Below are 13,702 nucleotides of genomic sequence, written 5' to 3'. Positions count from 1 at the left end.
GCCATGATGCCACAGCTCTGGTGACGTCCCTGGGGACACTGTGGCCCTGGGAACATCCCTGGGGACACCACGGCCCTGGGGACACCGTGGCCACCGCGGCCATCCCCGTGGCCATGACACCGTGGCCCCGGGGCCACCGTGTCCAGGCCCGCTCCGTTGCCACGGCGACACCAGGCGGGGCAGGCGCCGCCATCTTGAAGCCGGGCACGGCATCCCGGCTCCTCCCCCCGCCCCGCCCCGCCCCGCCCCACTTCCTCGCTTCCGCTGAAGCGGCAGGGCGGGTCTGCCTCTCCCGCTCGCCAACGACTTCCGGCAGAGCGGCCCAATCAGCGCAGCGCCAGCGGGGAGCCAGGTGACGGGCTGGCTGGCGGAAGCGGAAGTGAGGAGACGCGGCAGGATGGAGCTGGAGCGGCACCGTGAGCGCGGCGGGGGGGGGGGAGCTGGGGCGGCCGGTCCTGACCCGACCCCCCCCAAAACCCCCTCAGGCCTCACTTCTCCTCTCCCCGCAGCCCCCAAACGCCGGGTACCGGCGGCGGCCCCGCGTATGGCGGATCCCCACCCTCTCTTCGATGATACCAGCGCGGCGGGAGGCGGAGGCGGCGGCGGTGGCGGGGCCCAACCGGGCCGGGGTTACGGGGGTCCGCCTCCCGTTTCCTCCCCCTACCCACCTCCCGCTTCTTTCCTGAGAGAACCGGTATCCAGCCTGGCCGTGGTTTACGGCAGCAGTTTGGCCAGTCAGGGCCGCGATATCGTGGACCGTAACGTGAGTGGTACCGGGCCGCGGGGGGGAGCCGGTTACCGGGACACCGCCCCCCCCCCTCGCCCCTTCACGGCTTTTTTACCACCCCACAGCTTGATCGGTTCATCCCGGTGGGGAGACTGAAGTATTATTTCGCCGTGGACACCGTCTACGTGGGCAGAAAACTGGGGCTCCTCGTTTTTCCCTTCGTGCATCAGGTGAGGGGAGGCGAGGGGGGGGGGCACTACTGGAGCCTCGGGGGGGGGGCCCTAACGTTATTTCCCCCTGCCCTTCACCAAGGACTGGCAGGTGAGGTACCAGCAGGACGCCCCAGTTGCCCCCCGTTTTGACGTCAACGCCCCTGATCTCTACATCCCGGGTAAGTTTCTGGCCCACCCCATGTCCCCCGACTCCCCCCTGGGCCCCCCCCCTCTGGTGACGTGTCCCGCCCCCCCCCACAGTGATGGCCTTCATCACCTACATCCTCATCGCCGGCTTGGCTCTGGGCACCCAGAACAGGTGAGGAGAATGCTGACACCCAAGTTCTTCTCTAAAAAAAGGGTGTGCAAGCAAAACCATGCCACCCCCTCCAAATTTAAGGTGCCCCCCCCCCCCCTCAATTTAACCTTCCCCCCGCCCTCCAGATTCTCCCCCGACAGCCTGGGCTTGCAGGCGAGCTCGGCGCTGGCCTGGTTGATCGTGGAGGTGCTGGCCGTCCTCCTCAGCCTCTACCTCGTCACCGTCAACACCGACCTCACCACCATTGACCTCATCGCCTTCGCTGGCTACAAATACGTGGGGTGAGAGATGGTTTTTTAGTGTGGGGGGGTGTTTTTTATATTTTGCGGGGGGGATACAGCTTGATAACTCCCCCTCCGGTGACGGCAGGATGATCATCGGCCTCGTCTTCGGGCTCCTCTTCGGCCGAACAGGTTACTACGTGGTGCTGAGCTGGTGCTGCCTCAGCATCTTTGTCTTCATGGTAAAAAAAAAAAAAAAAAAAAGGGGGTGCAGAGAAAAAAGGGGTGGCTTTTTAGGGGGGGGGGGCTTCACCCCCTTTTTTTTTTTTTTTTCCTGCTTCCCCCCCCCCCAACAGATCAGGACGCTGCGGCTGAAGCTGCTGTCGGAGGCGGCGGCCGAGGGGGTGTTGGTGCGAGGGGCCAAAAACCAGCTGCGGATGTACCTGACCATGGCCATCGCCGCTGCCCAGCCCCTCTTCATGTACTGGCTCACCTACCACCTCCTCAGGTGAGGGGGGGCCCCCCGAACCCTGTTTTACCCCCCCGAATCCCATTTTACCCCCCCAAACCCTGTTTTACCCCCCCCAAACCCACTTTATGCCCTGCCCCGACCCCCACTTTGCCCTTGTCTGCTTCAATAAATGCTGCCTGGGGAGCGTGGTGTGGTATCTGTACCCTGGGTTTTTTTGGGAGGGGGTGCAGGCCACCTGGGGGGCCTCGGATAGTGGCCCCCCCCCCCCCCCCCCCTTCATGTCACAGATGTTGCTTTTAGGGGTGTGGGAACAAGCTGGGGGGGGTGTCCCCAGCTAAAGCCACCAGGTTTTGGGGTCCCCTTTCAGCCCCCCCTCCAGAATTTTGGGGTGCAGGGAGGGGCCACCCCTGGGGTTTTGTGTCATGTGTCGTCCCCCCAGTGACACCAGGGTGTGACACACATGGACTTTGCTCTGGTGACACCTTCAAGCTCTTTATTAGCAGGGAGGGGGAACTGGTGACATCTCATGGGGGGGGGGGCCCTTGTCACCCCCTTGTCACCCCCCTGTCCCCCACCTCAGTGACTTTTCTTCTCCTTCTTCTTTTCCTTGGGTTTCTTGTGCAGTTTGTCCTTTTTCTTGTGCTCGTGGCCAGGGCCATGGTGCTGGGGGGTGGCAGGGGGGAGTTAATGGGGTGGGGGGGGACACACAGGGCTGTGTGTGGCCCCCCCCCAAAATGGGGTGCAAGGGGATTTTGGGGTGCACGGGACATGGAAGGGGGGGCTCTGTCCTTACCTTCCCCTCATTGTCAGAGCTGGAGCTGGAACTGGAACTGGAAGAGTCAGAGGAGTGGCCGTCCTGGGAGCAGGGGGGGGAGGTGGAATTAGGGGGGGCCCTAGGGTGCCCCCCACGCAGCTGGGGGGGGGGGGTCCCAGGGCTCAGGGGGTGCTGGAGCAGTGGGGTGCCAAGGCTCCGGGATGCTGGAGTTGGGCAGGGGGGTGGGGTCAGGGTGCTGTGGGGTCCCCAAGTTTTGGGGGGGGGGGGCAGTCCTGGGGCTGTGGGGGTTACCAGAGCAGGGGGGGGGGCACTCTGGGGTGTGGGGGTCTCCAGGCTGGGGGGGGTGGGGGTCTTGGAGCTGGGGGGTGCCAGGGGTGTCCCCAGTCTAGGGGAGTGTGGGGTTCCAGGACTGGGCGGGGGGGGGGTGTCCCAGGAGTTTGGGGTCCCCAGGGCCATGGGTGCTGGGCTGTGGGGGTCCCCAGGGGAGGCCTGTGCTGGGGTGTGGGGGGGGGTCCCCACGCAGCCTCCTCACCTTGTGCTTCTTGCACGGCTCCTTCTGGTGTTGCTTGTCCATGGCGGGGGGGGAGCTGCCAGCAACTGCAGTGCCAACCTGGCCCCCCCCGGCTTTTATGGGTGCACAGGGTGGGGCGGGGGGGACCTTGCCCTGGGTGGTGCCTCTTGGGGTGGGGTCTGAATATTTTTGGGGAGGGGTGTATTTGCATGGCAGGGAGGGAGGCAAGGTTCAGGACCCCCCCACCCAAAACAGGGACAGTTCTGTCCCTTTTCTCCTCCCCCCCCCCCCCCCCCGACACCCCAATTTTCCCCAGCAGGTTGGGGGGGGTGAGCGAATAGGAGGACCCCCCCCACCCCCCTGGGTGTGTTCCGGATCCAGTCCAGCTGGCGCTAGGGTGGGACCACAGGGTTTATCTTTGCTGAGCCAGCAGATTTGGGAGGGAGGGGCCCACACATAAGGGGGTGCCAGTGTCCCCCCCATTCCCATAGGGGCCTGGACTCCCTGTTTTTGCCCCCCCCCCCCCCCGCCCCAAAGGGCCTCATCTGGGCTTGGGGTGGGGGGATGGTGTCCCAGCCCCATCAGAGCTTCCCACTCTCCCCATGGTTGAGAATCTCAGCCTCCCCCCCCCCCAGGCACTTCTGGGATGCCCCCCCACCCACCCCAAGAATCCCAAGCCCCCCCAGAGGGTGGTTCACATCTCCCTTTATTCAGGAAAAAAAAAAAAATCCCTCTTAACGTATAAAAAAAACCCCAAAACCAAACAACCCACCCCCAAAATTAATAATTAAACCCTCAATCTGGTTGATTCGACACAACAATGAATCAGGAATGCCCCCCATGTGCCCCCCCCCCCCCAAAAGCAAGGGGATAGGATCCCCCAAAAGCACTAGGACCCCCCCCCCCCCCCCCAAAATCACTTGGAGGGGGTTTGCCCTGCCCCAGGTCCAGCCAGCTGCTGAATCCAGGTGAGAAAAGGCAGGGAAGGGGGGAGAAACCCCCCCTCTCATGGGGGGGGGGGCAATTCCCCCATCCTCCCCCCACTAGTGAGTGCCCACAACCCTGTTTTTCTACAAAAGAATTTTAAAAAAACAGCCCCGAAAAAAAGAGGAAAAATAATTACAAAGAACAAGCAAGGTGCCCAAAATGCACCAGAGAAGTCATTATGGGGGGGAGGGGGGGCGTTAGTGGGGGGACACCTATGGAGGATCTTCTTGGGATGTCTATGGGGTTTGTGTGCAGGTGGGGGTGTTTGGGTCTCCACGCCCACATAGGGTAGCAGAAAAAAAGGCAGGGTGTGTTGTTGGGGTGTACCCCCCAGCCCCCCGCCCCACCAAGCCGGTTACCGTTGGGGTTCCAGGGCTGGTCTCCCCCCCTGCCAGGGACCAACCCGCACGATAGCCGGGCGAATCCCCAGGGGTAAGTCCACCGAACCGATATTAGCATATGCAGGCTTGGAAGGGAGCGCCCTGCCAGGTTTTTTGGGGAGTGCGGGCAGGCTATGGGGGGGCCGGGGGTGGGGTCAGGCACCCCACAACTGCCCACCCCTGTCCCTGGTGATCTGGGCCGTTCAACCTGTCAACCTCCTCCAGTTGTGCCCACCCAAGAGGCCGCCCACAGGGCTGTGAACCCTACATCGCTGTTTGGGGTGCGGAAGTTGTGCTCATCCCAACCCCTCCCCTTACCCCAAGGCCACTCCATCAACCGGGGGCAGCCCCCCCCCATTTCCCCGGAAAAATTTTCCCCACCCAGTACTGCGCGCACACCCGCAAAAAAAACAAGTTTGGTCGCCAATCCACAAACACAGAAATAAAAGTGGGGAATATTAATGGCTGTGGTCAGCGAAGTCATGGGAGGTTGGGTGCAGCGCCGCGCGGCAGTTTTGGTGAAGTAAGGGGGGGAACGGGTGTGGGTCAAATTGAAATCCTGCAGGCCCTCCCTCTGGTAGAAACAAGGATCTGTGGGGGTGGGCACTTCCTGTGCCGATAATGTAATGTCCACAACATCTGTATTGCTTCTATAACAGCTGGCGGGGTGGGGGGCGGGTGTATGATAAAGGCAGGCTCCTACACCGCAGTGACACAAGTTGTTGTTTTTGCGGGGATGGGGGGCCGCAACTGGGTACAACGCGGCGAAGCCTAAACGGCTTAGGTGGGGTTTATTTTGATGTTTATTGTCCACCCCGGGGCGTAGCTAGAGTTCTAAGGGGCCCTGCATCCTAAATATGGACTGAAGCGGGGGCTAAGGGCAGGCAATGCTGTGGGGGGGGTAAGGGTGTCTTGTATTTAGTGGGTAATGGGGGCTCCCTAGTTGGTTTGTCGGGTGTTCGTCCCTGTTTTTGTTTGGGGGGGACCCCAACATTTGGTGGAGCGGGGTCGCCGCGGCCAGTTGCCACGGGCGGCGCGACGCCCATGGTGTTGACGCAGGCGGTTGTGTGCGTGGTCCGCGGGTGTGTGTGGTCGAGGCTTTACATGGTAGTTGGGATAATACTGTACATGGTGCTGGTGTTTGAAGCTTGGTGGAGGCGTACCCCTGTAGGGAGGTGGTGTGCTGCAGGGGTGACCAGCACATAACCCCCACAACCGCGCCGCGTATCACGAGTGGGGGGAATCACTGGGGTGGGTGTGTGTTGTGGGTGTCCTGCGCGGTCGGTGGGGTCGCTGTAGGACTGTTTATTCTTCGGTTAGCCGCGGGTGTGCATTGGTGGAGTGTGCATGAGCTCCCGTATGAAGGTCGCTCGTTGGAGGGGTGAAGGGGTATAAAGAAAGGAGGGGGGGCTATATTAGAGGGACCGCCCCAAAAGAAAAGTTAAGTCCCCCCCGAGAACCAAAAAGAAAAGGTCACCTCCCTATATGCTTGCTTCTGGAGTATAAAAGGACGGCGGGTGGATGAAAAAGCCCACCCCAGAGGAAGCTCTAAGCTGAAGTAACTTATTGAGCTTTTAAAGCGACCTGTTTGTGGGAGCAGCCGAGAGCACTGGGAAGAATGCGGGGAGGGTGTGAGTGTTATGTATGCATCATCACCCCCAGCACCTCGTGTTGACGGACCGCCAGCTCATGACAGCCACCACCCCACCCCAAGAGGGTGTGCGTACCTCAATTGTCATCAGTGCACTAGTCTCCGGAATATGGCCCTGTATGATAGGAGTGGATAATTTGTGGGGAGCGGTAAGATGGTGAGGAAGGTGGGGTGTCAACTCTGGTGGCCTGTCCCCCTCAAAACTCGTGTGGGTGGGTGCCCCCCGTGGAACAACAACCCAACAGGGGCCGTGCAGCTCTTGGGTCATCGAAAATTCTCTCGTCCTTGTCTCCGAAAAAAGTCCAATGTCACGATGTTCCACCAATCTTCCCGGTGCAAGTCTCCCCCTCCTGCGCATGGGACTGGGTTTACCAGGTGTGACAGGGGCCCCTTGGTGTCACCCAATACCACCAGCACACCCGCCCTGTTGATGTTTCGTTTGATCCGGCAACCCAGCCGGAAACGGTTGTGGGTGAGGGGGGGGTGGGGGTGTGGTTGTGTTGTGCACCCACGCCCCTCCCCAGCGGGAATTTTGGGGACCTTGTTTGTCCCCGAATGGAAGTCCGACGCGAAGCCAAAAAAAAGGGAAGGAAACGGGGCCCCAGGTCAACCCCGCGGGTTTGTCTGACTGCCAACCCCAGTCCACCAGCTTGTCCCGCAATAGGCCGCCCCCCCGGTGGTGCAACCCCTGAACCGAGTATCCAGCGTTTTAAGAGACGGAACAGGTCTCCACCAAAAATCAAAAACCATCTTCGCCCGTGTCCCCCCCTTCCCCCTCCCCCCCCCGGGCCCGCGAAACAAGACGTTTGCCGGCAACAAGTCCTAGGCTGATCTGTTCCCACATTGGATGACCGGGATACCAGCACGGGGCGGATGTGAAGTGGGGTAGCGGGAGACGAGCCACACAAACCTGTAAACCCTGTGCTAGGAATCGTGCAGGAAGTTTCAACGACCCGTCGGGGGGCTCTGGGACGTGCCAGTCCGCCATTCACCTATCGCTCTTTCCCCTTTCCAGTCCCGGGTGGAAAGCTGTCTACACCGCCTGCGCGCGTGCCGCCAGCCTCCCGGTCTCATGTCGGCAGGTCCGGCCCCTTGTCCTGCCTGTGGGGTCCTGCTCCGTTGACCCTGTTCTGCTCCCATCCCGCTGGCGCGCCCCGTTCCGGGCTGTTACCAAAGTTGGCTATTCGGGTAACCCAGTCCGCGTATCACCGTTCGGGCCGGTGCTTGTACGTGGGCAAAACTGTGTCTCGTTGGTAGGCGTCGTATTCCCTTATCCCGGGTTAGCTAGGCTCCCATTCCCGTTCCCCGTTCCCTGTCCCAATTCCCGTCCGGTCCCTAGGTGCTAAATCTCCCGGGATGTCCCGTTTCCACGTTCCCCGTCCCTGGTTGCTGGCTCTGGGTCCCGCTCCCTTCCCGGTGCCTTCGCCGTTCCCCGTCCCTACCCTCCCGCGGTAAAGGAGCCTCGGCGGATCCAAAGCCGGCGGCGGAGCACGACCGATAACGTAACTCACGCTGCTCGGTGTCCAGCCGCCCGTGTCAGCGTCCCGGCCAGTGTTGGTGACTTGACGAAAGTGGTGTGACGCCTCGCCGTGGTCGCCGCTGAAAGGAAAAAAAAGTCATGAGCCCGGGGCTGCGGGGCGTGGTGTTTTGGGGGAAACTCCCGGGAGCACGGTGGGAAGAGCGTGAGGAATAGCGGGCGGGAACCCACCCCGCCCCTGCCGTGCGCCAGCCCCACGCTGTTCGCCGGCGCCAGTCCAGAAAGGGGGGGCGTCGTGTTGTTACATAACGTTCTCTACTGTGTTTGGGAGCGGGACCGTTGCCTGGCTATAGGGGGCTGGTGGGGCATGGCAGGTGGGTAGTAAGTTGAAAGGTGTGGGCGGGTGCCTGGTGGTGATTGGGCTGGTTGCGAGTGGGGAGATGTGTCTGGGTTGGGTGGAGAGGGGGAGTGATTGTGATTCCCCACCGTTCTTGGGGCTGGGAATTTGGCGGTAAAACAGGATGTGAGCTCCACGCTCGCCCCCGACCATAGAGACCGTATTAGCCCACAGCTCATCTAACCCTATAGATCCTATAGCTCCCTGTAGCCTCCTATAGTGCCCACAGCTCCCGTGAACTCTATAGGCCCTATAGCACCCACAGGTCGTCTAACCCTATAGGCCCCATAGCCCCCTATAGAGCCCACAGCTCCAACCTATAGACCCTATAATCCCAACTACAATCACCCCACAGCACCAAATAACCTAACACCTATAAAAGGGGTGGCCCATCATAGTCACCTTTATCCCCTATAAGCAGCCACACCTGCGCCTGAACCCTATGAGCCGGGGGTGTACCCCCCCCAGGTAGAAAGAAAGTCAACCCGACAGCTCATCTAACAAAGCCTATGTGAGGGGCGCCAACGCCATAATCGAACCCCTGAGTAAGACCCCGACAAGCTCCACCTAAGACCCTATAATCCCCCTATAGACCGCTGACATCGTCCCCTAGACCCATAGTGGCACGGGGAAGGCTGTACGCCGGACGTCCTATAGGCACCGCAACACGGCTCCCATTCGTAACCCTATATACCCGAAGCTTAACCGTGGTAACCCCCTATGAGCGCTCACTAAGCTCCCCTAACCCGTATAATGCCCGATAGCCCCCTTATATAGACCGGCCACAAAGCTCTGTTGACTCCTATAGATCCCCACAGTGCGCGCTATATGCCACTATAGCCACCGACACTCCCGGCTAGCCCATATAGAAAGAATCACTAATAGCACCTAGTAGTACACCGACGCCACTGTACCCTATGTCCCCTATAGTCACGCCACAAAGAGTGCGGTCGCCTAAGCCCTTAGTAGCCCGCTAACGTAGTGCCCCGTATCTGCGCCGGGTCTAGTGCCCGGTGTCCGTTTGTTAAGCGGGGGGCTTGTATTTTCCCGTGCGCCGGGAAGATGCAAACCGAATTGGGGGCCGGGACTTAAGCAGCAAGTGCTCAATGGTGGCGGGCGGGGGCCTGCGATGCCGAATGCGAAACATATGGGGCGAGAGTCTCGAAAAGAAGTATGGCGGAGCTCGGGGGGGCTTAGCTGGAAGCTCGCGTCGGGGCGGAGCTCGGCGGGCGGGTATGAGGGAGCTGCACCTGTGTGAGGCTGTAGTCTGGCGGTGCGGGTGCACCTGTGTGGACTCATCTGCTAATCGGAAAAGAACGGCGGGGCTGAAGCAAAGTGTGTCCATCGGCGTCCTGGTCGGGGCTCCTCCCGCCCTCCTGTCTGCCTCCTCCGTGCCACAGGGCCGGCCCGCCATCTACGTGCCCAACGGCCGCGCACGCCGGGACGGATATATGATACGCGGGACCCCAACTGCTCGGTAGACGGTGCCGGCCGCCTCACAAGCCCGGGATGGGGTGTGGAAGTGTAGAGCGTGAGTTATAAGAAACGGGGGTGGGGGGGCGCGGGCCTTTGATGGAGGAGAACCTGCAGGCCGGGGATCACTAGTAGGGCGGCTTTGGGGAGTAGATATTGACGCCAGTCTGGGCTGTGAGGGTCCTTATTGGTTGTTATCTGGGAGTGTTAGCGCGCCCAGGATATTGAGGACGGCCGTTACGGGTGGGGTCCTGAGCGCCAGTTGGGGGGATGTCCCCATATGGTATGGTTTGTAAGGTGGTGTCACAAGAGGGGGGGGAGGCACGGATCCTGGAGGAGGGGCTGCTTTGGAGTCTAATCGGAATATGTACGTCTGGAAGGTGGTTCTCGTATTAGGTACGGCGTAAATTATGAGTGTCCTTACGGTGGTTCTGGAAGGGTGTGGGTCCCCCTGTTGGGCTTGTGGCTCTGAAGGCTCCTGGGGGGCAGGCTGTGGCTTTAGGGGGGCTCTGGGGGAAACCGAAATCTGTAAAACAAGGTCCTGAGGGGTGGGTCCTACCTTTCAGGGGGTCACGAGGGAAGGTTAATGGAAGGGGGGGTTCACAGAGAAGACAATTGAGAGAGGGGCTCTGAAACCCTCTGAAGGCTGCTGACGGGCAGGCTGTGGGCTTTGGGGCAGGCTCTGGGGGCCTCTCTGAGGACCCTGAGGGGGTCCTGACCTTTGGGGTGGTCACAGGGAAGGTTTGAGGGTGCTCACAGCCTTGAGGGGTGGCTCTGAAGACTTAGCGGGGGGCTCTGGGGGCCTCTGTAAGGCTTATGGCCTTTGGAGGAGAGGCCTAGGGTGAATCTTGAGTGGGGTTGTGGGCTTGGGGAGTGAGCCTGGGTCCTTGGGGGGGGTCCTGTGGGGTCACAGCATCAGGGGAGGGTCTTGGAACCCCTCTTGGGGGGCACGTTGTGTGGGGTTGTGGCCTTTTGGGGGGTGATGACCTTAGGGAAAGCCTGAGTGGGGTCACACGCCTCAGGAATGACCCGTGTCCCTGGGGGGGTACTCTGGGGTGTCATGGGCCGTGAGGGGGGGGGTCCAAATCCTCCTGGGGCGTTCCAGCCCTTTGGGGATGGGGTCTCTGGTCAGGTGGCCTGCGCACTTCTCCAGGAAAAGCCTCTGTTCCTTTTTCTTTTTTTTGTCATTTTTAAACCGAAAATGGCTCATTGTTCCTTCCCTTCACGGGGAGTGGGCTGGGGGAAGCCGCCCCAGTGGCTCTGGCGACGTGTGGGGGGGGTCAAAAAGGGGTTTCACACCCCACCACCACCCCCCCCCCGAAACCACCACCCCATCATTCCCTCTGCTCCAAGCTTCCTCTTCATCTCGAGGAAATCCCGCCCAAGCCTTCCCCGACGCCCCAGGGTTGATTTTGGGGGGGGGTTTACAGGGCTTCAAAGCACCCCCTACCTTGGGGGAGACAGATTCACCCTCCCCCACCCCCTCTGCAGTCACAGGATCCATCCCGCTCCCTCAGAACGGAGCAGCGGCTTTTTTTCCCCCAGCAAAAATCTGGATCCTGGCTATTCCAACCGACCCTGGAGAGTGGCTGGGAGCCCTCGAGGGAGCGAGTTCGCCCGGTCGCTGCCCTCAAATTCTCCGTAAACAGGAAACGACTTGCACTTTTAAACCCAGTTCATTACCTCGGTGGCTTAACGAGGAAGAAATTTGGGTCTTTCCCGGGGCGGTGGATTCTGATCCACGCTGGGATTTTTCTTTTCCTGAGCCAAAAATGTGGCTTTTTGGGTTGTTTGGGGTTTTTTTTAAACATATTTCATCACTTTCAGCTAGAAATCAGGTCCCAGCTGGATAATTTTGCGGCACCTGGAGCGTCTGTGGCCACCGGCCCAGCAAATCCATGCACCACTAGCTCTTCTCCACCACCCCCCGACCCCAGGAGGTGTATTAAGTTGGGGGGGCAGCACATAGAGGCCCCCCAAAACCTCCCCATGCCTCTGAGGGGCTGTACCCCACCCTGTGATCCCATTTGGGGTGTCCCCCCCCATGTCATGGAGCGCCGGGAAGTGGCCAAGGGGGTGGTTTTGCGACGGAGGATTTCGGTAAAGCCCGAATTTGGGGATTTAGGCTTGGTTTTGTCTAAAACTGGAAGTTTCTGGCTCTTTGGTATATCATCATCATTATTTTGTTTATTATTATCAGTATTTGGTTTATTATTGTCAATTTTTAATTATTATTTAGTTTATTATTATTTGGTTTATAATTTTCAGCTTATTCTTATTACTTGGTTTATTATTGTTGGTTTATTCTTATTATTTGGTTTATTATTGTCAGTTTATTACTATTATTTGGTTTATTATTGTCAGTTTATTACTATTATTTGGTTTCTTATTGTCAGTTTATTACTGTTACTTGGTTTATTACTTATTATCGCGGCGGTTTTGCTGTCGCTCTGGCCCTGGAGCACTGCTCCCTGCCCTATTTCCAGCAGCGCAGGCTGGGGGGGCTGCTGGATGTTTTCTGTGGGGGGACAGTTCGCCTCCCGGGCTCTGCCTCGTGCTGGGAATGGGCACGGAGCTGGGCTGCCGAGCCAGTAAATCCCTTCCCAATGCAGGGGGGCAGGTTGGCGGTTCCATCTGTCCCCCCAAAATTTGGGGAAAGTGGGGTTTTTGGTTGTGGCGGTTAATGTCTTTTTTTGTTTTTCCTCCTGGCAGAGCTCTGCTCGCTGCCCAAGGTGGTGGGACAGTGCCGGGCCTCAATGCCACGGTGGTGGTTCAACATCAGTGGTGGTTCGTGCCAAAGCTTCGTCTTTGGCGGCTGCAAGGGGAACGCCAACAACTTCCTGACGGAGCGGGAATGTCAGGAGAGCTGCATCCTTGGAGGGGGTAAGGTCACCATGGAGCGGGGGCATGGACACACACGGCGCTGATCCCATCCCTTGGGGGAGCCGGGGATCGTCCCGGCGTTCACCACGAGCGGAGAGCGGATGTCATGGTGAATGCCTATGTGGCCGTGTCCTGGTTTGGGGGGGAATCACTCACCCAATCCTTCCCTGGGAACCATCTCAGGAGGCTTTAACACTGAATTTGGTGTCAAACACCCCAAAATAATTCACCAAATTGGGTCATTTGTGGGTCTTTTTATTGTTTTGCTGTCAAACACCCCAAAATAACCCACCAAACTGGGTCATTTTGGGTTTGTGGTTTGTTTTGTTTTTTAAATCATTTTCCTCAGTTCCGAAGAAACCCGAGCATCGCGCTGAGCAGACCAAGGCCGACTCCACCTACGACGGTAAAACCTTACAGCGACGCTCAGCGCTGCCAAATCCCTTTCCCCCCACCACCATTTCCTTGGGCAACGCCAGGAGAATTTGGGGGGAGGTCTGTGCCCAACATACCCCCCCTTAAATTCCTCCCCACCCCCCCCCCCCCCCACCCCAGCATACTGCACCGTCCCTCGGGTGACCGGCCCGTGCCGTGCCTCCTTCCTGCGCTGGTACTACAGCCCGGCAAACCAAACCTGCCGGCAATTCATCTACGGCGGCTGCCGGGGAAATAAGAACAACTACCAGCACGAAGAGGAATGCTTGAAACGCTGCAGCCCCAAGCCAGGTGAGGGGCAGGGGACCGTCCCCGAGCAGCCTCAGGGACATTCCGGTGTCCCCGTCCCCTGTCCGCCCCCCCATCTCACTCCGGTTTCCCTCCCCGCAGAAGATACCGGTGGCACCGGTGCCAATTTCCGCAGCGATCTTCTCTCTACTAAAGGTAAGTGCTGGCGGGGCTCCCTTCCCCACCTCCCCTGGAGACATGGGTGACATCCTAATGTCCCCTCTTGGTGTTTTTTTTGGGGGTGTCCCCCCCACACACACAGTGCTGGCACTGGGAGTGCTCCTGGCCGTCCTGGCAGCCATTTTGCTGGGTTACGTGACAGACGTCGCCCTCAAGACGTGCCGGAGAAAACCGGAGCTGCCGGGAGTGGGAACGGGATGGAGCCCCAGCGACGACAAGGAATATCTGATGAGCAACGCCTACACCCTCTGAGAAGCGGGGGGTGCATCCCTTCTTTGTGGAACCCCCCCCAGAATGGGAGGACCGCCCCCCCT

The 13,702-nt window shown here is 59.6% G+C and overlaps 2 protein-coding genes and 1 long non-coding RNA gene across 4 annotated transcripts; 2 read left to right on the top strand and 1 right to left on the bottom strand.

The window, feature by feature from the left end:
* The first annotated feature begins 298 nt into the window (after nucleotides 1-298).
* LOC115337706 (protein YIF1B-like) lies at nucleotides 299-2,134 on the top strand. Of its 2 annotated transcripts, none has more exons than XM_030006119.2 (8): nucleotides 299-416; nucleotides 510-763; nucleotides 853-957; nucleotides 1,040-1,118; nucleotides 1,201-1,258; nucleotides 1,384-1,539; nucleotides 1,628-1,721; nucleotides 1,836-2,134. In XM_030006119.2, the coding sequence occupies exons 1-8, from the start codon at nucleotides 398-400 to the stop codon at nucleotides 1,989-1,991; spliced, it is 921 nt and encodes a 306-aa protein (XP_029861979.1). In that variant the 5' UTR covers nucleotides 299-397; the 3' UTR covers nucleotides 1,992-2,134. The 2 variants fall into 2 exon arrangements, with proteins under 2 accessions (XP_029861979.1, XP_040977649.1); XM_041121715.1 differs by having other exon boundaries at nucleotides 392-406; nucleotides 509-763.
* A 293-nt stretch (nucleotides 2,135-2,427) lies between these two features.
* On the bottom strand, nucleotides 2,428-3,808 carry LOC115337716. The gene is made up of 3 exons (XR_003922225.1): nucleotides 3,259-3,808; nucleotides 2,745-2,807; nucleotides 2,428-2,614 (listed from the first exon to the last, which is right to left on the bottom strand). It is a non-coding gene; the product is annotated as an uncharacterized LOC115337716 (long non-coding RNA).
* An 8,183-nt stretch (nucleotides 3,809-11,991) lies between these two features.
* On the top strand, nucleotides 11,992-13,696 carry LOC121232393 (putative Kunitz-type serine protease inhibitor). The gene is made up of 6 exons (XM_041121717.1): nucleotides 11,992-12,193; nucleotides 12,315-12,485; nucleotides 12,835-12,891; nucleotides 13,041-13,211; nucleotides 13,311-13,364; nucleotides 13,471-13,696. The coding sequence occupies exons 1-6, from the start codon at nucleotides 12,166-12,168 to the stop codon at nucleotides 13,638-13,640; spliced, it is 651 nt and encodes a 216-aa protein (XP_040977651.1). The 5' UTR covers nucleotides 11,992-12,165; the 3' UTR covers nucleotides 13,641-13,696.
* Nucleotides 13,697-13,702: the final 6 nt, after the last annotated feature.

Source organism: Aquila chrysaetos, unplaced genomic scaffold (genome assembly GCF_900496995.4).
Source record: "Aquila chrysaetos chrysaetos unplaced genomic scaffold, bAquChr1.4, whole genome shotgun sequence".
In the NCBI taxonomy this organism is placed as follows: domain Eukaryota; kingdom Metazoa; phylum Chordata; class Aves; order Accipitriformes; family Accipitridae; genus Aquila; species Aquila chrysaetos.
This window is presented reverse-complemented; position numbering and strand designations above follow the sequence as displayed.